At 51.6% G+C, this 23,503-nt stretch overlaps 1 protein-coding gene across 1 annotated transcript; it reads right to left on the reverse strand.

Annotated features, from left to right (window-relative positions):
* Nucleotides 1-17,111: 17,111 nt before the first annotated feature.
* On the reverse strand, nucleotides 17,112-18,907 carry POLD4 (DNA polymerase delta 4, accessory subunit). The gene is made up of 4 exons (XM_047690168.1): nucleotides 18,609-18,907; nucleotides 18,293-18,382; nucleotides 17,963-18,074; nucleotides 17,112-17,592 (listed from the first exon to the last, which is right to left on the reverse strand). Exons 1-4 carry the CDS (start codon nucleotides 18,703-18,705, stop codon nucleotides 17,568-17,570), a joined length of 324 nt encoding a protein of 107 aa, XP_047546124.1. The 5' UTR covers nucleotides 18,706-18,907; the 3' UTR covers nucleotides 17,112-17,567.
* Nucleotides 18,908-23,503: the final 4,596 nt, after the last annotated feature.

A 23,503-nucleotide genomic window follows, 5' to 3' on the forward strand; every position in this document is an offset into this window, starting at 1 on the left:
GACAGGGCAGACCCTCCCACGGCCTACTTAGATTCCCCTCTGGGACCTTCTGTTGCTCACGAAGGGTGAAGTCATCCTCAGAATGAGGAAGCTGGGGAAAGTTTAAGTGGATGCAACAAAGAAGGGATGGGGCGCCACTGACTGCTGATTTTGTCCCCAGATGTGGGATGGCGCAGGACTTCTGGAAGCTACAGAAGCTCCTCTTCCTGAACGGGGGACCCAAAGCAAGCTGGGACCTTGTCTCCCGGGCAGCCTGTGCTCCCAACCCTGGAGTCCTGTTCTTCCTCTCCGTCCTGCCCCTCCGGTTCGCCCCCACTCCACCGGCCACAGTAAGTGCCTGCTGGGTGTGCCAGCATTCCTGCGTTGCTAAGTGCCACGTAAAGCTTTAATAAGTCTAGAACCTGGTGCTGGAGAGGAGGTGGTGGTCAGCGCCTGCCGTGGAGGCCTCCGTCAGTCTGCTTCAGGGGCATGCTGGTCCTTTACAGCGGCCCGCGAGTCTCCCATTCTGACTTCCCCTTTCCCACCTACGAGAGCTGGGTTTTTAGGTTATATACCAAAGAGCCAAATGGTGGTATTGAGACCAGCGATCTTTCCACTGCCTTGGCTGTCCCCGAAGGGCTGCCATCTGCCTCCTGGTAAGGTCATGGTCATAGGCTAACCTGAAAGTAGACCTGTACTCTGCTTCCTTCCCATTTCAGCCAGAGTTCCCTACTCATGTTCCTCAGTGTTCCAGCCTGGCCCAGCTGCTCTCTGTTACCAGATGTATTTGGCCCGAGTCTCTCGTTGTCATGCCCTCTCTAGACACTGCCTTGTTCCTGTGGCAGCATGTTGCTGCCCAGAGCTGGCGCTCTGCCCCCTCCTTTGCCAGATCTCCCTGCTCCCGGGTGGCCGCCCCGGGTCACTGGGATGCTCTAGGGGACCCTGTGTCTGGGCTGGGCACAGGATGGCACGCCTGGCTGCCGTTCCATGAGCCTCAGAGGTGAAGATGGAGAGGGAGCTGTGGCAGAAAGGGGCGCGCGGCACAAGCCAGGATGTAAGCAAGGCCCCATGTGCTGGCCTAGCTCACGTCAGACATAATTGTGGGGGTGGGCAGCCCGGTGGGGAAAGGAGGATGCTTCTCGAGGCCAGAGAGACAGAGCTGATTGTATGGATCCCACAGAGTGTATGTGTCCTGGGAAGGCGTGGAACTGGGCGAGGGTGCTCGGGGCACAGCTCATGGTCCACCCCAGCAGCACTCACGGCCACACAGCTCATTTCTGGGTTTGGTGGACTGACCCCCATCTGCCGAAGGCCTCAGGAGACCTTCACAGGTGTGGCATGAACTATATTGATAAGCTTGTGTCCCATCACCACTATCCATTTCCAGAACTTTTTCATCAAACATCCCATCTGCCCTGGTAATCTCTAGTTTGTTTTTTTTCCTTCCTTCCTTCCTTCTTTTCTTTTCTTTCTTTCTTTCTTTCTTCCTTAGATTTACTTATTATTTTAGAGAGAGCAAGAGAAAGGGAGAGAACACGCATGAGTGGGGGGAGGGGCAAAGGAGGGGGAGAGACAGAGAGAGAAACAGATTCCCTGCTGAGCACGAAGCCGATGTGGGGCTTGGAACCAAAGTCAAGAGTCCGACACTCAGCCAACTGAGCCCCCCAGGCGCTCTTTGATTCTACTCTCTATCTCCATAGATTTGCTTATGCTACTATGTACCTCTTGTAAGTGGAATCATCCAGCATCTGTCATTTTGTGTCTGGCTTATATCACTTAGCATAATATCTTCAAGATTCATCTGTGCTTCTAGGATGTGCCAGAATTTCATTCCTTTCGAAGGCTGAATAATATTGTACTACATGGGGGCGTCTGGGCAGCTCAGTGGTTTAAAGCCTCTGCCTTCCGCTCAGGTCATGATCCCAGGGTCCTGGGATTGAGCCCCACATCCAGCTCTCTCCTCAGTGGGGAGCCTGCTTCCTCCTCTCTCTCTGCCTGCCTCTCTGCCTACTTGTGATCTCTGTCTGTCAAATAAATAAATAAATAAAATCTTAAAAAAAAAATATTGCACTACATGGATAGGCCATATTCTGTTTAGCCATTTATCTGTTGATGGACATATGGGTTGTTTCCGTCTTTTGGCGACTGCGAATGAAGCCGTGAACATGGGTGTACAAGTGTCTGTTTGGGTCCCTGCTTCAGTTCTTTAGGGCCTGTGCCTAAAAGCAAGCCTGGGAATCATATCGTAAGTCTATGTTTAACTTTCTGAGGAATTGCCAAACTGTTTTCATAGTGACCAGGAAATTTCACGATGATGCAATATCATTATCTAGATTGCCTATCATAATTACATTTCTTCAAATATCCCTAAAATTTCCATTATAGCATTTTATTTTGTTTTGTTTTTTTAAAAAAGATTCAAGACCCAGTCAGGGATCACAGACTGGTTTTAGTTGTCCTGTCTCTTGATTCTTCTTCTTTTTTTTTCCTTAAGATTTTATTTATGTATTTATTTATTTGAGAGAGAGAAAGCACAAGCAGGGGGAGCGGCAGAGGGAGAAGCAGACTCCCTGATGAGCAGGGAGATGGATGTGGGGCTCGATCTTGGGACCCCAGGATCACGACCTGAGCTGAAGGCAGATGCTTAGCCAACTGAGCCACCCAGACCCCCCTGGAATATATGGTGGTCTTAATGGGGAGTCTTACCAGAATAATTAAAACTGTAAAAAAGAACCAAATGGACTGAAAAATCCTTTGGAGGGGCTTAAAAGAAGATTGAAGAAGGCTTGGAAGAAGAAAAGCCCATGAGTTTAAGGAGAGTCTGGAGAAATGATGTCCTCTGAAAATCAGAGACAAAAGTATCAAATAGAAATTAACAGTGCCCAGTGATCTGTGGGATGATATCAAATGGTCTGACATATGTGTCCGGAGGTCCAGAAGGAGAGGAGACAGAGAATGGGACAGAAAAAAATATTTGGAAGAGAGAATGATAAAAAAAAAAAATCTGAAATTTGATGAGAAACATTCACTTGCAGATTCAAAAAGCTTGGCAAGACACACATAGGATGAGCACAAAGAAAATCACACCTGGAGTGCGCACATGATAGTTAGGCTGCTGAAAACCAGAAGTATAGAAGACATTTTGAAAGCAGGTGGGTTACAGATCAGGGAACAGTGATGTGGAAGAGAGCAGGATGGAAGACAGTGGGGTCGCACCTCTAACGCGCTGACAAGACTTTCTTTTTATTTTTTTAAAGATTTTATTTATTTATTTATTTGTCAGAGAGAGAGAGAGAGAGAGAACCCACAAGCAGGCAGAGGGGGAGAGAGAAGCAAGCTCCCTGCCGAGCAAGGAGCCTGATGTGGGACTCGATCCCAGGACCCTGGGATCCTGACCTGAGTCAAAGGCAGAGGCTTAACCAACCGAGCCACCCAAGCGTCCTGCTGACAAGATTTTGAATCTAGAATTCTTTAGCCGATGAAAATACCTTGCAGTAGGAGGGAGAAGGAACGACATTTTAAGAAAAATGACAGAGGAGAGAATTTGCTGCTGGCAGGCCTGCACTATGAGAAACACTAAAGGGTGTTCTTCAGGCTGAAGGGAAATTTGGCAACTTGGATCCATAGGAAGGAATGAAGCACCACAAAAATGATAATATCTGGGTAAATTTAAAAGCACTGCTTTTTTCTTTTCTTAATTTCCATAACAGACAAATGTCTTTCTACAGCAAAAGTAATATTATCATAAAATACAGTTTATGGGGCGCCTGGTTGGCTCAGTGGGTTAAAGCCTCTGCCTTCAGCTCGGGTCATGATCCCGGGATCCTGGGATCGAGCCCCACATCAGGCTCTCCTCTCAGTAGGGAGCCTACTTCCTCTTCTCTCTCTGCCTGCCTCTCTGCCTTCTTGTGATCTCTGTCTGTCAAATAAATATTTTTAAAAAAATACAGTTTATGACTTATGTAGGAATAAAATATAACAGTAAAAAGAATGGGAGAGCGAACAAAGTTATATTGTTTTAACATTCTTATATTTGCAAAATGTGAAGAAATTCATTTAGACTGTGATCAATTAGTGATACATACTGTAATTTTTTTTTAAGATTTTATTTTAGAGAGAGAGAGCATGCATGCAAGTAGGGAAAGGGACAGAGGGAGGGAGAGAATCTCAAAGAGACTCCCCACTGAGTGGACGCCAGGCTCGATCTCACAACCCTGAGATCAAGAGCCAAAACCAAGAGTCAGACACTTAACCCACTGAGCCACCCAGGCACCTTGAATACTATAGTTTCTAAGGCAACCGTTAAAAAATAATAAAAAGAGGTATAGCTACAAAGCAAAGAAAGGATGTAAAATATAACATTAATGATACTTAATATCTTGATTATTGAATTATAATATGTAAATATAGTATTAATTATATTCAGTTCCTCAGAAGAAGGCAGAAGAAGGAGAACCGAGGAACAAAAGAACATAGGAGACACATTTTAAAAATGTAGGGGCGCCTGGGTGGCTCAGTGGGTTAAAGCCTCTGCCTTCGGCTCAGGTCATGATCCCAGGGTCCTGGGATCGAGCCCCGCATCTGGCTGTCTGCTCAGTGGGGAGCCTGCTTCCTCCTCTCTCTCTGCCTGCTTCTCTGCCTACTTGTGATCTCTGCCTGTCAAATAAATAAATAAAATCTTAAAGAAAAAATTTTTAAAAAATGTAGCAACATGATAGACTTTTCTACTATTGATATATTGATATATTGAAATCCTCACCACCCCCACCCCAGCACCTCAGAATATGACTGTACTTGGAGATAGAGTCCTTACATAGGTGCTAAGTTAAAATTAGGTCATTAGGCTGGACCCTTATCTAGTATGATTGGTGCCTTTACAAGAAGAGATTTGGGGGTGCCTGGGTGGCTCAGTCGGTTAAGCATCTGCCTTCAGCTCCGGTCATGATCTCAGGGTCCTGGGATAGAGCCCTGTGTCGGGCTCCCTGCTGAGTGGGGAGTCTGCTTCTCCCTCTCCCTCTGCTACTCCCCTGCTTCTGCGTGCTTGCGCTCTTTCCATCTTTCTCTCTCAAATAAATAAGTAAAATCTTGAAAAATAAATAAATCAAATAAATAAAATTCAAAAGATTAAAATCTCACAGAACATGTTCTCTGATCACAATGGAATTAAGCTAGAAATAAATAATAATATATCTGGAAAAATCCCTAAATGTTTACAAATTAATGTATTTGTAGGGGCGCCTGGCTGGCTCAGTTGGTAGAGCACGAAACTCTTGATCTTGGTGTTGTGAGTTTGAGCCCCATGTTGCATGGAGAGATTATTTAAAAATAAAATCTTAAAAAAAGAGAAAACATATATCTTTTTTTTTTTAATATTTAATTTATTTATTTGATAGGCAGAGATCACAAGTAGGCCGAGAGGCAGGCAGAGAGAGAGAGAGAGGAGGAAGCAGGCTCCCTGCTAAGCAGAGAGCCCGATGCGGGGCTCCATCCCAGCACCCTGGTATCATGACCTGAGCAGAAGGCAGAGAGAGGCCTTAACCGACTGAGCCACCCAGGCGCCCCAGAAAATATATTTCTCTATAACTAATGAGCCAACGAAGAAAACAGTGAAGTTAGAAAATACTTCAAACTGGGAGTGCCTGGGTGGCTCAGTCAGTTAAGCGTCCTATTCGTGATTTTGGCTCAAGTCCTGATCTCAGGGTTGTGAGATCGAGCCCTGTGTCAGGCTCTGCACTCAGCAGGAAGTCTGTCTGAGATTCTCTTTTCCTCTCTTCCCTCGGCCCCTCTCCCTGCTTGCACAGTCTCTCTCTCAAATATATAAATTAAAAAAAAAAAAAACTTCAAACTGAACAAAAATGAAAGCCAGCATATCAAAATTTGTGTATTGCAACTAAAGATGTGCTTAGAGGAAAATCAATAACTTTATTTTTTTATTTTTATTTTTTAAAGAATTTATTTATTTGGGGGCGACTGGTGGCTCAGTGGGTTAGGCCTCTGCCTTCGGCTCAGGTCATGATCCCAGGGTCTTGGGATCAAGCCCCGCATTGGGCTCTCTGCTCAGCAGGAGCCTGCTTCCCCCAACTGCCCCGCCTGCCTCTCTGCCTACTTGTGATCTCTCTCTGTCAAATAAATAAATAAAATCTTAAAAAAAATAAAAAAGAATGTAGTTACATGTTACAACATGGATGAACCTTGAAAACCTTATGGTAAGTCAGAGAAGCTGGATGCAAAAGGCTACATGTTGTTTGATTCCAGTTGTATGAAATGTTAAGAAAAGGCAAATCCGTAGAGAAGGAAAGTAGACAAGTGATTGGCAGGGGGATTGGGACTTACTGCTAATAAACTTCCTTCTGGAGTAACAAAAGTGTTCTGGAATTAGTGGCAATGGTTGTACAATGTAGTGAGTATACCAAAAACCATTGATTTGTACCCTTTTCCTTTATTTTATTTTTTAAGTAATCTCTACACCCAGCTTGGGGCTTGAACTTAGGACCCCAAGACCAAGAGTTGCATTCTCTACTGAGTGAGCCAGCCAGGTGCCTCACCACCCAGATTTGTACACTTTCATATGATGTATTTTATGTATTATGTTATAGCTCAAAGAGTAAAACAAGACAAGCTAAAAAAAAAAAAAAAAAAACACAGGGGCGCCTGGGTGGCTCAGTGGGTTAAGCCGCTGCCTTCGGCTCAGGTCATGATCTCAGGTCCTGGGATCGAGTCCCGCATCGGGCTCTCTGCTCAGCAAGAAGCCTGCTTCCCTCTCTCTCTCTGCCTGCATCTCTGTATACTTGTGATCTCTCTCTGTCAAATAAATAAATAAAATCTTTGAAAAAAAAAAAAAAAACAAAAAACACAACAAAACAGTTAAACCCCAAGAAATGAAATAATGAGAGCAGAAATTAGTGAAATGGAAATACACCAAGAACAAGGAAAACAAAACCAAAAGTTGGGTTCTTTGAATAAAATTAATAAAATTGATAGACCCCTAGCAAGACTGATTAAGAAAAAAAGGAGGGAAATACAAATTACCAATTATTGGGAACAAGAGTGTGAAAAGGGGTAAAGGAGGAGAGTAAGGAAACTTTTGGGCAGATCGAATGTTCTAGATCTTCATTGGATTGATGGTTACATCAATGCATACATTTACCCAAACTATATGCTTAAAATCTGTAATTTTGTTGTAGATAAATTATATTTCAATGAAAAGAAAACATTAAAAAATTCTAGGGGCAAAAAACCCCAAAAAATTCTAGGGACACCTGGCTGGCTCAGGTGCTAGTGCACGCAACTCTTGATTCCTCTGTGAGTTCAAGCCCCGTGTTGAGACTAGAGCTTACTTAACCCCCCACCAAAAAAAAAAAAAAAAAAAAGAAAAGAAAAGAAAAGAAAGAAAGAAAGAAAAGAAAAAAATCTACCATATTGTTTTCTCCAATTCAAATCTGACAACTTGAGGATTTTTCCTCATCTTCCTTCCACATTTTATCTCCCTTTTTCCATAGTGCAACCTCTGACTTCTAACGTCTATATATTTATTCATTTTTTGGTATCCTTCATACAAAAACAGCAAAAGAGTTTTAGAATTCCTACACCATTCCATTATCAACAACAAACCTATTAAGAAAGTTCAAGATTTTTTTTTTTTGGTAGTCCTTAGGAAGCCCATGAACTATATTGAGAATTTATTTGTATTCTTCTATTATTTTTTATGTGTGGTTATATCATCAATTTGATACACAGTTAGGTTCAGGTGTTAGTATTTGTAGTCAATTTTAGGATTTAAAAAAAAATCTCCTGAGATATTTTTGAATTTGTAAAATATTCATATGATTCAGGAGCTGAGACTATATCAAAAATACTAGATCTCCCTCCCATCCTTTTCCAGCCCGTTCTTACCTACCCCCGACAGGACCTGTCTTACTCACCTCTAGTTTACTCTTCCTATGTTTCTTCTTTCAGATTTATACCTTATTTTCCCTTTTTTCCTTACACAAAGGTAGCACACTACATATTTAACAAGATATCCTAGAAATCACTTTGTATCAGCTAATGGGAATCTCTCTCTCTCTCGTTTTTTTTTGTTTGTTTTTATTTGTTTTTTAATAGCTACACAGGATTGCATTGCTGGGTGTATTTAATTAGCTTCCATGGATGGGAACTTAATGTGGTTCCAATGCTCTATTACAAATAATGCGTACAGTGAATAAGCTTAGGCCTGTGTTGCTATATGTCTGTGGAAGTGAATCTTTGGGATCAGTTCCTAGAACTAGCATTGCTGGACCAGAGGGCAAATGTTCCATCGTCCCACTAGCACTACCAAATTCCTTTCCCCAGGAGGCTGTGCCAGTGGTATGCTCCTCCTACATGTTTCCCCCGAGCCTGGCCAACAGACTATACTGTCCAAGTTTTTTAGCTTTTGCCAGTCTTTTTTTTTTTTTTAATTTAAGATTTTATTTATTTATTTGACAGAGAGAGAGATCACACGTAGGCAGAGAGGCAGACAGAGAGAGAGGAGGAAGCAGGCTCCCTGCAGAGCAGAGAGCCTGATGCGGGCCTCGATCCCAGGACCCTAGGAACATGACCTGAGCTGAAGGCAGAGGCTTTAACCCACTGAGCCACCCAGGCGCCCCAAGCTTTTGCCAGTCGTATTTGATGGTGGGTATCTCGTCATACGTTTAAGGGCAGACTGGAAAGGCTTTGAGGCTTGGGACCGAAGCTGCTGCTTCCATGTGCTGCTCGTGCTAACAGGTGCCCGGTACTTGTTCAACAAGGAAAGAGACAAACTGCCTGGATTTCTCTTGGACTCATCATGCTTGGACTCTTGTGAAACCGGTCACCATGACAGTTGACTCTTGTCCCAATGTGGGCAGTGCCAGGTGCCCTGCAGAGGTCTAGTGAAAGAGGAGATGGCCCTTCCCCCTGCCAGTACCCCCACCCCCAAGGACAGGTAGAGGACCCCTCCATCCCAGCGGAATGTAGTCAAAAGAGGGCGGCATTGAGTCCACAAGGCCATTGCACTAGATGGCACAAAGCCTCTTTTACCTTAGAATTGTCTCTAGTACAGTTAATATTTCTTAAATACGTCCGCATGAACACGGTAAGACTGCCTTTCTTATTGGTTGATTAATTAGGTAATATAGTCATGTAGTTCAAAATTCATGTTAATAAAAAATGTCCCTTCATTCCCTATTTCCAACCCACTGAGTTACCTTCCTCTCAAAGGCAACTGATGGTTTGGATTTCTGGAGTGTCCTCTCAGAGATATTTATGCTTATTGTAGGTGAATGCACACATTTTTTTTTTTACTGAAATAGTAGCATATTGTATACACTCCTCTATAAATCTTTTTTTCCCCAACTCACTTTTCCCCCATATATCTGAGAGCCCATTCTATTCTAGACCAGTCCGTTCAGAGCTTGCTTGAACTTTTCCGGTGTGGTGTCTGTCGTGTACGTAACTCCCTTTACCAGTGCCTTCCTGGTAGACAGGCTGCTGATAGTCTTCGCTGTTACAAATGGAAAGATCACGAATAAGCTTCCATATGTTGTTACACATGCACAGTTGTATCCGTCGGTTGCATTTCTAGCTACGGACTGAATGGGATGTGCACATTTGTCATTGTGACAAAGGATGCTGAACTGGCATCCTCAAGCTGTACCGGCTTACACCCCTGCATTGCAGGAGTGGCTGTGGGAGGGTCCTGGGCAGCCACCCCCCACCCCCGGAGAGCCCGTGGAGGAGCGGCCGGGGAGGTCCTGTGTGCTTCGGATGTGATGATCCTCCCTTCTCCGCACCCGAGAGGGCCTCCAGGGAGCACGCCAAGGCCTGGCCCAGCGGAGCCGTGGGCTTCAAGCAGGAAGTGTAAAGGAGACACTTCTGCAGCTGACAGCTTCGATGCGTCCCTTGCTGAGAAGGCTCTAGGAGAAGACGGCTCCCGCCCTCAAGGCCACGCAGCCCCCAGAAGTGACTTAGGTAGAGACCAGATTTCACTAGCTGACGTCTACCTGAGTGTCGCAGGCTGGACGGGACCAACGGACCCAGCAGGAAGTATGAAGGACGTGCCAACATTCCATCAGCCTGGAGGGCCTGCTGTGGAGCCCCCCAACCCATGTTACCCCCCCGACCCCGGGATGAAACACTCAACAGAGGGGACCATGAAGCTCTCACAAAACAGAAACAGACGGCCATGGAGAGCAGAGGAGAAATCCTTCAGTCTTCTTAGGGAAGGCTGCACAGAGAGAAACGGCGTGTGGTGGAGGGTGGGACGAGCTGGACCAGGAGCCACAGCAAACTCTGGGTGAGGTGAAGGAGGCATCTGCCCCAAGGGAGGTTCTGGGAAATGCCTTTTCCTACAAGAGCCCAAGGACCAAAGTAGGGCTCGAGAAGGACCCAGGACCCCCTCGTGTCCACCCCGCTCTTTCTAAAATCCTTAGCCACAGGGCCGCCTTCAGGGAGTCTGAGTCCCCACAGTGTCAGGTCCACACCTGTCCTGGGGCAGTGTTTGAAATGCGCTTGCAGGGCCTTCTTGCTCCCAGGAGGCTCTCGAAGCTTCTGCATGGGGTTCTGACCATCTGCACCTGCCACCACTGGCCCAAAGTTGTTTTCTAGTTTAGGGCTCAGGTGAATGACTGGAGGGCCAGCAGCTGTGTTGAGGATCGCCAAAGTCCTAGAGGTCTTGTGAACCCAAATCCACCTTAAGCCACCACTGCTGTGGCCTCGGTCTACTTCTAGAACAGTCTGGAAACCTGTGCCTTTCTTGTTTACTTGAGTTTCTTGGCGAATTAGCTCCTGAAGCCTTTGTGTTCCTAGCGCATTTGTCTGAATTTGAGGCAGATAAATACGGCCACACCTAAGTCAACAGAGAAGGGATCGCGTGACCTTCACTGGCGGGTGTGGCACTGGTAGTCACGGCCCCGGCTGCGGGTGGCGGAGAGAATTACAACGCAGAGACAGAGGGATGCAGGAAGTGTGAGGACACTCAGAGCAGGCCAGTCCTCCCTTCCACCTCCTCCTCCTGATATCTTCTGGCAGGTGCCACCAGCCACTTGCAGAGTTCTCAGAACTGCCTGGAAGCTGGCTCTGGTGTGGCTCTCCTGCCACTCGGCCATTCTCCCTTCTCCTTGGCTGCTCTTCCACCTTCTGGAGAGGATTTCCCGGGTGCCATCTTTGATCTTGTCTTCACGCCCCCTCCCTGTCTCTCTCCCCCGCCCCCCCCCACCGAGAACTCACCCATCCTCATGGGCTCGAGTGTGGGTTCCGTGAGGGCGATCCCCCTGGGCCCTGGATGCCACCTCTCCCTGACCTTGCTGCTGGACTTGCCCTCTAGGCTGCCTCTGCCTCCTGGATGTTTCCATATGGGAGTCCTGTCATCATCTTAAACTGCACATGCGTGAGCTACAGCTTGCCTCCCCTCCCAGTTTCCATTTTTCTGTTCCTGGCATCAGTCTTCTCTCACCCACCCCAGCTCACATCCTGAGTCATCTTTGACGCCTCCCCCCCACTCCTCCCTTCCCAAACACAAGCCTTACCACCTGCCTTTGCAACAGCTCTGGTCGTTCTCGGTCCTTTGCATTCTGTCTGCGAATCCAAGGTCTCAGCACCCATGTCCTGAATATTTTTTTTTAAAGATTTTATTCATTTGCAAGAGAGAGAGAGAGAGCATGAGCAGGGGGAGGGGCAGAGGGACAAGCAGCAGAGGGACAAGCAGACTCCCACCAACACAGGGCTCAATCCCAGGACCTGGAGATCACGACCTAAACCAAAGTGAGATGCTTAACTAACTAAGCCACCCAGGCGTCCCCATCCTAAATACTTAATAGCTTCCCCTGTGGTCTCCCTGCCTGCGGCTCCTTCCCCATCTGGGCAGACAGATCCTCCAAAATGATTATTTTTATCCTATCTCCCTTCTGCTCAGCAGCCTTCTGGTACTGTCATCACCATGGATAAGGGCAGACTCCAGGCCCTCGTCTGGTCCCAGTCCCTCTGGCTGGCCTTATCCCATAGGACGTGCCTGCAGCCATCAGATTCTTCCTCACTTACAGCTGTATGACCCTGGGCAAGTACTTGACCTCGGCTGTGCCTGGATCTCCTCTTTAAAATCTCTTTATAGGAGCGCCTGGGTGGCTCAGTGGGTTAAGCCTCTGTGTTCAGCTCGGGTCATGATCTCAGGGTCCTGGGATGGAGTCCCGCATCGGGCTCTCTGCTCAGCAGGGAGCCTGCTTCCCCCACCCCTCTCTCTCTGCTTCTCTGCCTACTTGTGATCTCTCTCTGTCAAATAAACAAATAAAGTCTTTAAAAAAATAAATTAAAAAATAAAATCTCTTCATAAAATGTGTATCATTAGGGCACCTGGGTGGCTCAGTGGGTTGAGGCCTCTGCCTTCGGCTCGGGTCATGATCTCAGGGTCCTGGGATCGAGCCCCACATCAGGCTCTCTGCTCTGTGGGGATCCTGCTTCCTCCTCCCTCTCTCTCTCTCTGCCTGACTCTCTGCCTACTTGTGATCTCTGTCTGTCAAATAAATTAAAAAAAAAAATTGTGTATCATTGGGATGCCTGGGTGGCTCAGTCGGTTAAGCCACTGCCTTTGGCTCAGGTCATGATCTCAGGGTCCCAGGACTGAGCCCCACATTGGGCTCCTTGCTCAGTGGGGAGCCTGCTTCTCTCTGTGCCTCTGCCTGCCTCTCTGCCTGCTTGTGCACGCTCTCTCTCTCCTCTCTCTGACAAATAAATAAATAAATAAAATCTTTAAAGTGTGTATCATCATTTCTAGGGGAAGGAAGGCACTCCAAACAGTGCTGCATATGTGGGAAGCCCTGAAATGCTAGCTTTTGCCCCGAGTTTCATAAAGCAGGTGCTGCAGTCTGTCTGCACATCTCCCCGCTGGGCACCCCCTTCTGCCTCTCCTCCTTACCTTTCCTCAGCCCAGTGCCTCATTCTAGAATGCTCTTCTCTGCCCACCTACTCTTCCTCACCCTTCATGGGCCACTGACCTCCCATTTTGCTTTCAATGAGCCCTTGTTTGCCACTTCCTGTAGCATGACTCCGCCACTGGGCTGGATGGTGGGTGGGTGGGGCAAAGTGGGGGGGGGCAGGGGGTGCATTGGGGTAGATCAAGCCCGCCAGAGGCCACACATGGCACGGCTTCCCGAAGGGTTCATTACACTTGGTAAGTTCATCCATTCTTAATGGTACGACAACTACTCAGACCTATCATGGAGAAGAAAACAAACCTGGCCAGGGATTTTGAAGATAAAACATACAAGTAGGAAGAATATTCAGAGAGGAAGTATCTTGGGCCCGGCTCCCGCTGCCCTGGGGGCTCTGCATTCCTTCTGCAGCGGAAGGGTCTGAGAAGCAGGGGTGAGCAGAAGGGGTGAGGCTCTGAAGGCAGATGGAGGGAACCACTGCAGTGGGAGGTAACTGTCCTGGGCTCAGGGTCCCCGCAGTGAGGGTCTCTAACACGCGTGCTCTCCCCCTCCTGAGGACTCAGTGTCGATACCACTCCTTGTGGCCCCCACGACGTGGCCTGTGTATCACACTGTTTTTTTTTTTTTTTTTTTTTTAACTTTCCACATAGGTGGATCTTGTCCGTTCAGCTGGGGCACAGGTACAGGTGGGGAGCAGGTGTGCGGGTAATGCAGTGTGACAGGTAGCCTCGGTGCGGGTCTGGCCCTGTGTTTCCTGATTGAGCAAGAATCAGCCTCAGTTGCCTTTACCTGTGAGCCGAGGCTAATACTCACCTAATGACGGTGTTCTGAGTCACGCTAGTCAGCCACGGAAGGAAGGTGCAGCATTCGGCCCAGCAGGTGGCATGGAGGGCATTTAGGAAACATCAGACCCCACCCAGCTGCACGAGGCTCTCAGCAAACATCAGATTCTCGAATGTTCCCACGGATACCATACCTTCCCACCTGCACCTACTTCCACATCCTTGCCCTCCCTCCCTTTCACGCTGGATGCTCCTGCCTGAGGCCACCCTGTCCCTGGGTCCTGGTCCTGGCCCTTGTTACTTTCTCACAAAGGCCTCACTCATGACCACCACCTCTGTCTCCTGTGGCACCAGCACCCTCCCTCTTGGCTCACTCACTGTGTGATCATGCTGTAGCATCACTCTATCTAAAACAAAAGACAAGGGGTGCCTGGGTGGTTCCATCAGCTAAGTGTTTTCTTTGGCTCAGGTCTTGATCCTGAAGTCCCGGGTTCGAGCCCCAGCCCCCCAGCTGTCCAGCTCTCTGCTCAGCAGGGAGTCTGCTTCGGTTCTGCTGCTCACCCCGCTTGTGTTCTCCCTCTCTCTCTCTCTCTTTTTTTTTTAAGATTTTATTTATTTATTGGGCAGACAGAGATCACAAGTAGGCAGAGAGGCAGGTAGAGAGAAAGGAAGAAGCAGGCTCCCCACTGAGCAGAGAGCCCAACACAGGGCTCGATCCCAGGACCCCGGGACCACGAGCCTAGACGAAGGCAGAGGCTTTAACCCACTGAGCCACCCAGGTGCCCCTGTTTTCTCTCTCTCCTAAGTAAATAAATAAAATATTGAAAAAATACATTTAAAACAAAAGAGAAAACGACACAGAAGAACCCCTCCCTTGAAGGGCAGCTTGGTGGCTCAGCCAATTAAGGGACCAACTCTTGGGGTGCCTGGGTGGCTCAGTGGGTTAAAGCCTCTGCCTTCAGCTCAGGTCATGATCTCAGGGTCCTGGGATCGAGCCCAGAAGCATCGAGCTCTCTGCTCAGCGGGGAGCCTGCTTCCTCCTTTCTCTCTGCCTGCCTTTCTGCCTACTTGTGATCTCTCTCTGTGTTGAATAAATAAAATCTTTAAAAAAAAACAAAGGGGACCAACTCTTGATTTCAGCTCAGGTCGTGGTCTCATGAGTCTTGAGATCAAGCCCCGCATGGGGGTTCTGTGCTCAGCAGGGAGTCTGCTTGAAGATTCTCGCCCTCTGTCTCCCCCGCAACTTGCGCTCATGCATGTGCACACACGCTTTCTCTCTCTCTCTAATAAACAAATCCTAAAAAAACCCCCAAACCCTCCTTTGATCCCACGTCCCTCTGATCACAACTTTATTGCTCTGCTCCCTTTACAGTACAAGTCCCCGAAAGAGCTGGCATGCTCCCGCTCTCCACTCCCACTGCCATTCTCTCTGCGCCCACTCCAGGACTCATGGAAACTTCTTGTCCCCAGTGACCTCCACATTGCCAAGTCCAGCATGCTGCCCTCGGGCTTCATTTTACAAGCCTCTCCAGAGCATCGGAGACCCTGAAATGCTTTCCATGCAGGCCTCCTAGGCCCGCCCCTCCGGACTTTCCTCCAGCCTGCCACCCCCAGTCTCCTCCTCCCCTGCCTCTAAGCACAGAAGGTGCAGGCCTGTCCTTGGACCACTTCTCATCTCCATCTGTACCCACTCAGGTAACCTCATCCACATTCAGGACTTTAAATGCCACCTAAAACACGCCCACATTTACATCTCAAACTCAGAACTCCCCAGAACTCCAGACTTGCGTATCCACCACCTACTCCCCAGCTCTGCTTGGGTGTCAGGCGCAAACTCCCGACTCCCCAGCCTTCCCCACCCCTCCTAGGTCTTTCCCATCTCAGTCATGGGAACTCTGGCTTTCCAGTTGCTCGGGCCAAAGGCTTCGGAGTTCTCCCTGGCTCGTCTCTCTCAGACCCACAGCCAACTGGTCTCCCCACCCTGGCCCCAGTCACCAACAGCACTCTCAGGGCCGACCCCAAAAGCCTCCCAAGTGGTGTTGCTGCCTCTTCTTCCCCCAGCCCCACAATCTGTTCTCCACCGACAGCCAGAGTGATATTTTCAACACTAAGCTTGATTATGTCATTTATTGGCTTAAAACCCACCAGTGTCTTCCTGTCTCACTCGGATTAAAATCTAGATTCCTTATCTCAGCCTGCCTGAAAGGCCCCGTGGGAGCAACCTGCTACCTCTCTGGCCTCATTTCCCACCGTACTCCTCTTGCCCCCATCTGCGCCCTGGCTGCGTGGCCTCCATGCTGTTCCTGGACCAGGACGCACACGCTCCTGTCTTGGGACTGTGCTTGCTATTTTTCTGTCCAGAGCGCCCCCATAGGTGTAGGGCCCGTTCCTGTGCTTCGTTCAGGTCTCCGCTGAAATGCCACCCTGTCGGAGAGCTTCCCTGATCAACCTCTCCAAGCACCCTGGGCATTCTTTGACCTCTAACCCTCATTTTGCCTACCACGTAATATTTACCTGTACATCTTCTTTATCTCCTCACTGCTAACAACACCCGAGAGGACCTCTAGAGCCCGGGATACAGCAGGTGCTCAGCCGATGAGCTGGGGCATGGGTGTAGACAGGCAGAGCCAGGCCTCTCATCCCCACACCCCTGCTGGTGCCGCTGAGCAGCCCCACGCAGCTCCTCCGGGCTTCAGGCCCCCTCCCTGTAAAATCTACCTTGAGTGCCCTCTAGGGATTTTAGAGATGATTCATTTACAGTGCTTGAGGCACAGGCAGTGCCCAGGACAGTGGGGGCTGAAGAGGCCACTTGGCTGTTCCGTGGGCCTGTCCCCAAGGAGTTAACAGTGGTGCTGTCTCTGTCTGCTCGGGATAGAGGGCTGGCACAGAAACACAGGGTGAGGAGCACTGACTCCATTCTCCATGTCGGACCATCCCAGGGTCCCTTAATCATTGTTTCAGCCTCACCCAGTCCCCACCAGAGCCGGTCGGATGATGGCCATCTCGGAGCAGGACCTCCTCAATGCTGCTTCGGATCCAGGTGGCCTCGATGTGGGAAGCAGAGGTGCTTTCCGGGAATGTGTAGGTCTGGACTTTATAAGGCTTGTGTGGATCCTTCTCTGACAAAGGACCCATTTTTGTGAGGTGGGCCACACTGGGCAGGCTGGGTGGCCCTGTCAGGTAGGTTTTCTCTGGCTGGTCCCTGCAGTTGGCTAAAGAGTAGTTTCCCTGTAGACCACCAGGAGGCGCCAGAGGCGGATCGGCTCTAATGAGGACTCGTCCCAGGGTCTAGTAAGGCGTCTTTCTTCCGTCGCAGGTGTAGGGTTGGGCCGTGGAGGGAAGGCGGAGCGCTGGTTCTCTCTCACCTATCAACTTGCTGGTTGCTGCCAGCCCACGCAGGGCCACATTAAGGGACTGAAGGTCAGGCTTCCAGACTCAGTGTTCTTTATTGATAAGCATTAGTGAACCCCTTGCCAGTTCTGCCCTCAGATTCCCAGCCTTAGGTGGGGAGTGCATCTTTGCTTTCCATCCTGTGTCCAGGGCTGCGCCTATTTGCCACACTATTCCCAGGACCACAGGATTTGTGGTCAGGGAGGAGTGTAGCAGGCATCTGAAAAGTCATGGCCAGGTCCTTGTCCTCAAGACCACTCTCCCTGTAGGAAGTGCAGGCTTCAGCTGAGTTGGCTCTCAGAGGCGGCTCCAGGAGCCTGCTGGTTAGATGGAGGCCTGAGCCTCCGAGACCTCCAGATTCAGCCTCTTTTCTCTATGAGGCTCTTTCCTGCTAAAGGTTCTTCACAGCAGAACTGAGTCAAGGGGTCACCAACTGCCTGTCACTTGTGTCTTGAGGCTCTGGGAGAGCGGGCAGGAGGTCTTAGGTGGTGCCTCAAAGGGGATAGAGATGCCAGAGGCTGTACAAGGGGAGGAGGGGGGGAGGAAGGGAGGAGCCAGGGAGTCAATTAAGTCCTTGGTCGGATTTCACCAGCCCCAATTCTTGGCCATGGTCTATAGTCATTGGCCAACCCCTCTGTCCTAAATACATAGTCCCTAGGGCCCTGGGTGCACCCCACCCTTAGCTCAGCGGTAGGGATTATTAAAGCAATCTTTGGCCTTCCTGAGCCAGGCAACTTAGAGAACCTTCTTGCCTGTTTAGCAAGGCCCCAAAGCCTGCATCCATTTCTTCCCCAGGCCAGGGCAGCCCCCACCCCAGGGGCCAGCAGGCCAGTGCTGCCTGATGGAAACCTTGGCTCCCCTGCGAGCCCTCCCTGGCCTGTCTCTGACCTGAACTGGAATCGGGGATCTCCAGGGTGGGTCTGTAGCACCTGACGCACTTCTGGGGGCGGCTCCAAGCCCATCTGCTCCGCCCGATGCCAGCGCTGCAGCCGTGTGATCCCTGCCAGGGTGGGAAGAACACGACTCTGGCACCTCAGGGCAGTGGGGAAGAGTTCAGGCTAGACAGTGTGTGTGGAGGGGTGTGTCGGAACCTCCATGCCCCCTAGTTTCAGGAGACAGTGGCCGAGAGGGTCAGGCAGGGGCTTGGGTTGCCTTGGGGACGTGCGGGTGACAGGGCTGTCCCCAGGATGTGTTCCTGGGGCCAGAGAGGGTTCTCACCTGTGCAGGGCCCGTACTGCCAGGCGAGATCGAACTGCCTCAGCAGCTCCAGCTCTGCTTCATCCACGCTTGGGGGCTGGGGCTCTTCCCCTGCAATGACATGAGGCTCCTCAGGCCAGTCCCCTGCCCCTCACCTCACAGCAGCCCCACTGCTCCCCGGCCCTCACCACCCCTTTTCCTCTGCCGGCCACTGCCAGGCCTGGAGTAGGAAGTAGACAACATACTTCACTTCCTCTTCCATTGCCCACGTCCGCCCGCGCCCTCTCATGCCCCTCGGCGCCTCCACTGCTCCCGCACCCCCCCACACATAAGAGACCTAGCTCTGGTGCCAGCTCCCCCTTGCTGTGCCCAACGGGGCCCTCCCTCCTCTTCACTACAGGGTAGGAGTCAGTGATGAACCGCTTCCGACCCATGGCGGCCACCCAGGCAGGCAGAGAAGGAGGCGACTGCGGGGAAGGAAAGAGACAGGCCAGCGGGCACGAGAGAGACAGCTGCTGAGAGAGAGAGAGAAGAGGGCTGGGGCCAGAGAGCGAGCCTGGGGCCAGCGACAGGCAGACAGGGTGACCCAGACAAGCAGAGAGGAAGTCCGCGGGTTCCAGGGAATGACGCCTGTCCCCCACCCCCACAAGCGCACAAACATCAAAGACCTAGACCAATGGTTGGCCGCCTCCATGGGGCGGGGCCCGACTCCAGCCAATGGCAGGCGGAGAAGGCAGAGGGGGCGGGGCAGCTGCTGCAGCTGTGTTCTGGGGAGAAGGGGTGAGGCTGGGGTGGGAGACCTGTCAAGATGCCCCAGACTGCACCACCTCCCCCTACCCCCCTCCTCCCCATTGGTCTGCAGTGGGTCCCGGGGGACTTATAGAGCGTTATCCTCAGCCTCTCACTTCCCGTTTTCCCTTCCTAGGCAAATGTTCTTTTCAGCCTCAGTAATCCCCGTGGCCGGTTGGTAACTCCCCAGAGTCCAGCTGGAGCCTCCACTCCCACCCCTTGTCCCGCAGAGCCTTATGGGGGCAGGTCTGGAGGTCCGAAGAGCGTTTGGGCTAATCCAGGCCCCTTCCCTGCTCCCACCCCACCCCCGCCGGCCCCAGGAGACTGGAAGGAGAAGCCCATGGGTTCCAAAGCTCCTTTCTCACAGTCTGTGCCCAAAGACCCTGCCTGCTCTTAGTCTAGGCAAGCGTTGGCCTTGTCGACTCTCTGGGGGTCCTGTAGCCTGCCCATACCTACCCTACTAGTCAGGAAGATTCCACAGTGAGCGGAGGGCCAAAGTGTTTGTATCCCCAGGTCTTTATCAGTAAAATCTGCCCAGTGTCACTAATGCGACAGTATGAGCAGAAAATACCAGCGATAAACTAAACACTTCTATGGCACTTACGGTGTGCCAAGTACTGTTCTCAGCACTTTTCCACATTTCACTCAACTAAAATAGATGTAAAATGCTTCTGGGTTTTTTGTTTTTGTTTTTGTTTTTGTTTTTTAAGTAATCTCTACCCCCAACGTGGGGCTTGGGCTCACCACCCCAAGATCAAGAGTTGTGTGCTCCACCGGCTGAGTCAGCCAGGCGCCTCATAAAATGGTTTTTCAAAGTAGGAAGTGCTGATGGTCCCAGCCCTTGTGGGGCCCCAGTTAAACCACAGTTCCGCTGTGCCCTCCCCCACCCAGGAGCTCAGAGGCTAATGGGGTAGGCACACGGGACACCCAAGTTGTCAGTGCAAGGACAAAATTCCTAACAAACAGGAAAGGGGAGTAGAAGGGTGGGTCGGAGAGGAGTTGTCCTCGGGGCCGGCTCAGCACTGGAAGACCTCCTGGAGGAGGCGGGCTGCTGTAAACAGTGTCTCTCAATTCTCCACCCATGACCTTTGTCCCTTGGGCTCCTGTCATCGCTGAGTCACCCCTTTACCCGCCTCCCCCTCACCAACTTCCTGGCAGCAAGCAAAAGTGCTGGTCAGTGGGAGTCTGGGAATCAGCACAGGGACCATCCCAGCTCTAACTGCCCTTCAGAACTCCCATCCAGTTCTTCCAGGAGGACAAGGTACTGCCCAGATGCTTCTGCCTCCCCCCCACTCCGCTGCTCTGCACCCCAGGTGCTCTGCATTTGGAGTAAGGTGGGCATGAGAGAGGAAAATGCTCTGGAGTGTAGACCACCGGAGGGGAGGCACCAGAGCAGCCGTGTCCGCAGGGGCCTGCTGCCTGGCTCTCCCCAGCCCCTTCCCTGAGGAGGGCTGAGTGGGAGTCAGAGCTCGTGACAGAACTGCACAGCGCTGGAGGGCCCTTCCCTGCTTTATTTTCTGGGCTGGGCCTGGCCTAATCCCCCATCTGCCTCTTGGACTAAGTGGGGCCCATACTGAGGCAGACGGGGGCCCTGTTGCACTGGGGAGGAAAGCAGGGAGGCCCTGTCCCCCCGGGCCTGGGAAGGGCTGAGGTGTGGGGGTCCTATCAGGCCCTGGGCCCTCTACAAAGGGATGGTGCCCAGGCTCCTCGGGGCTGACCACTCTCTCCCTGGAGGGCGGTCCCAGAGGTGCGTGGCACCTCACTCCTGAGCCCACAGAGCCCTGAGGGAGTAGGAAGCCATGGGTGGGGCAGACCCCTCCTCATTCCTGGTCCTTCCCACCCCTGAAAGCTGATAGCCGTGGGGCCCTGCCACCGCCCAGGGAGCGTGAAATGGGGTGTGCTGCTGGGCGGCCACAGTGGCTCCTACTGCCGCCCGATCTCCTTCCTGCTCGCCTCTGGCACCCTGACCTGCTCTGTGGGCACTTTCTGGGCCATCCCTGCCAGCTGCCCCCAGCTCTGCCTGGGCCCAGGCCCTGCGGGCCGCTCTCACCTAGCCTGCCTTCAGCTTCCCCCAGCCCCGAGAAAGAATCAGGGCAGTTAGCTCAAGCGCAGGCAGGCGGCCTAGGACTGGCTTTCTGGCCTGGAGTCAAGAGAACTCTCGACAGACAGCGTTGCCCTCCTGTCCTAGTCAGCCGGTAGTGGGACTGAGCTCCCCCGCTCAAAGGCGTTAGCACCCAGGAGTTCTGGAACCATCCCTGGCTAATTGGCATCCTTCCCCGATTTGTCATCTGGATCCCTCAGGTGTGCTAGCCAGACTAGAACCTTGGCCTGCCCGTCCTCGGGTCTTTTCCTTTTTCACTCCTCTAACCCTGTCTGCCCCCAATCACCTTTTTTCCTGGAACCCCTGTACCGACTCAGGCAGCCTCCTGGCCTATTCCCAAAACTGCTGTGGTGGGGTCTGTCACAAGTCAGTCAGGCGTCACGCTGGAGGCCAGGCCAGAGGTCGGATTTGGGAGCTAAGTTCTCCCTCCTTCCGGGAACTTCCCGAGACCCAGGAGCCTGTTTCTGTGTCAGCTCTGACCCCCAGAGGTTGGTGATGGGACTAGCAGGACTGACCTTTGCACCTCGGCCTGGGAACACTCAAGGGCTTTGTTCAGGTCAATATCAAAGTCTTGGGAGAGGCCAAGAGAAAAAGAAGAGCAAAGAACTGGAACAGGAGCCCAGCACCTTCCTGAGGGCTGAGGCCCACTGCCTACTGCTCCAAGGGAAAGGGAGATTAGGCCTGGCTTAGCTCAGACAATGTGGCAGGGTTGGGGGGGCCTCAGCACTGCGCAGGCGCCCTGGGAGCCCCTTCCCCCTCCCCTGCTCACACTGGGGCTTGTGGAGAGAGCCAGCTAGAGCTAGGAAGGTGGGGGCAGGTAGAGGAAAGGAAGCAGTTGCCTGGGGCCAAGCAGGCTGTGGGGCGTAGCCTGCTCCCCTTCCTTCTCCGGCACCCCCCTTCCTCAGGCCCTCAGGCCCTGCCACCCACCCTGAGCTGGAGATTCTGGGCAGCCAGACTCATATCCCCAGCCCCCACATAGTCACACACCCTGGGCCCCATTCCCCACCCTCTGGGCCAAAATTCTTTCCGCCGGTTCCGCCGGCTCCTCCTAGTCCATCATGACCCTCCCAGACAGCCCACCGCTTCCTGCTCCAGGGTCTCTGGCCTAGTGGGCTTAAGGGGCAGGAGCCTGATCTAAGGCAAAAGTTGCCCCACATCTGGGTTTTTCTGCCACTGGCTGTCTCTTCTGCTTTGTCCCAACGACCCCTTCCAAAATTCCCATCACCTCCCCTTTCACCTTGGCCAGCCGGGCCCTGGAGAGACTCCGGGGAGATTTGAAAGGGATCCTTCTGGCCATTTCTCACCTTGGCCACCAGGTGTCAGACTTTGTCTAGCTGGAAGGAAGGTCCTAGTTAGTTTCCCATCCGGTAGGCCTTAGAGATCTGGGCAAGTTGGGGAGGGGCCTAGAGGTGACCTCTGAACTCGGAGGCTGAAAGACCCTGAAGGTTGGGAGAAAGAAAGGGCTGGAACTCTGGTCCTACAGTTCGCAGCTACTCCCTCGTCGTCCCCACCCCCACCTCACTGACAAGGGCTTTGTCTACTGCTGGGAATTGGGGAACCAGGCTGAGTCAGGGAGCTCAAGAATTACAGGGACAAAGGCAGGAACAGTTGTGGTTCCAGAGAAGAAGGGGGAGCTTCGAGGCAGCCATCCATCAGAGCACTCAGCCAGGGGCCTGGATGGCTGGCCCTCGCCCTGTAGGTTAAGGGGAACAAGGGCCTCCCTTGGCCCTTCCCCATGTGGGGTGGCCCTGGCAAGATGAGCGCCTGAATGTGTCTCTTCACATGCTGAGAGGGCCCCAAGTCCTTGGGTGCAGGGCCAGTCAGTGCAAAAGCAGGAAGCTGGCAAGATGCCACCACCCTTCGGCCACCCTCCACCTCTTCCCTAGGCACCCGCTCCTACCCCTGCCCCGGACTTTGCCTCTCCCAAGAGACGGCTCTCCAGCCCTGCACACCCTCTCCTGCAAGTGCGCTTCCAGATGCCCGAGGCAACGCTGAGATTTCTAATAGAAAGAAAGCCTGCCGACTTGTCATTTACCAAGGGCTACCTGCCTCATGGTCCACAGCTCCAAAACCCAAAGGAGGGGGACTCACACCTCAACGCTATCCGTAGGGAGCTATTTGGGGGAGAAGTTCAAGAACCCAAACTCTGAAATGCCCTTTCTGGCCTGGCCCTCCTCTGTGTCCAGCTCCCCGACCTTGCTGCCAGGGGTGCTCCCTCTGCACCTTCCATGGGAGTCGTCTCTAGCACTTGCCCACTTTCCCCGGTCACTCTCCTCCCTTCTTTTCCTCTGCTACCAGCCCTGTGTGCGCCGTGGCTCTCCGCCACTCCAGAGCACCGTTCC

Source organism: Lutra lutra, chromosome 10 (genome assembly GCF_902655055.1).
Source record: "Lutra lutra chromosome 10, mLutLut1.2, whole genome shotgun sequence".
Lineage (NCBI taxonomy): Eukaryota > Metazoa > Chordata > Mammalia > Carnivora > Mustelidae > Lutra > Lutra lutra.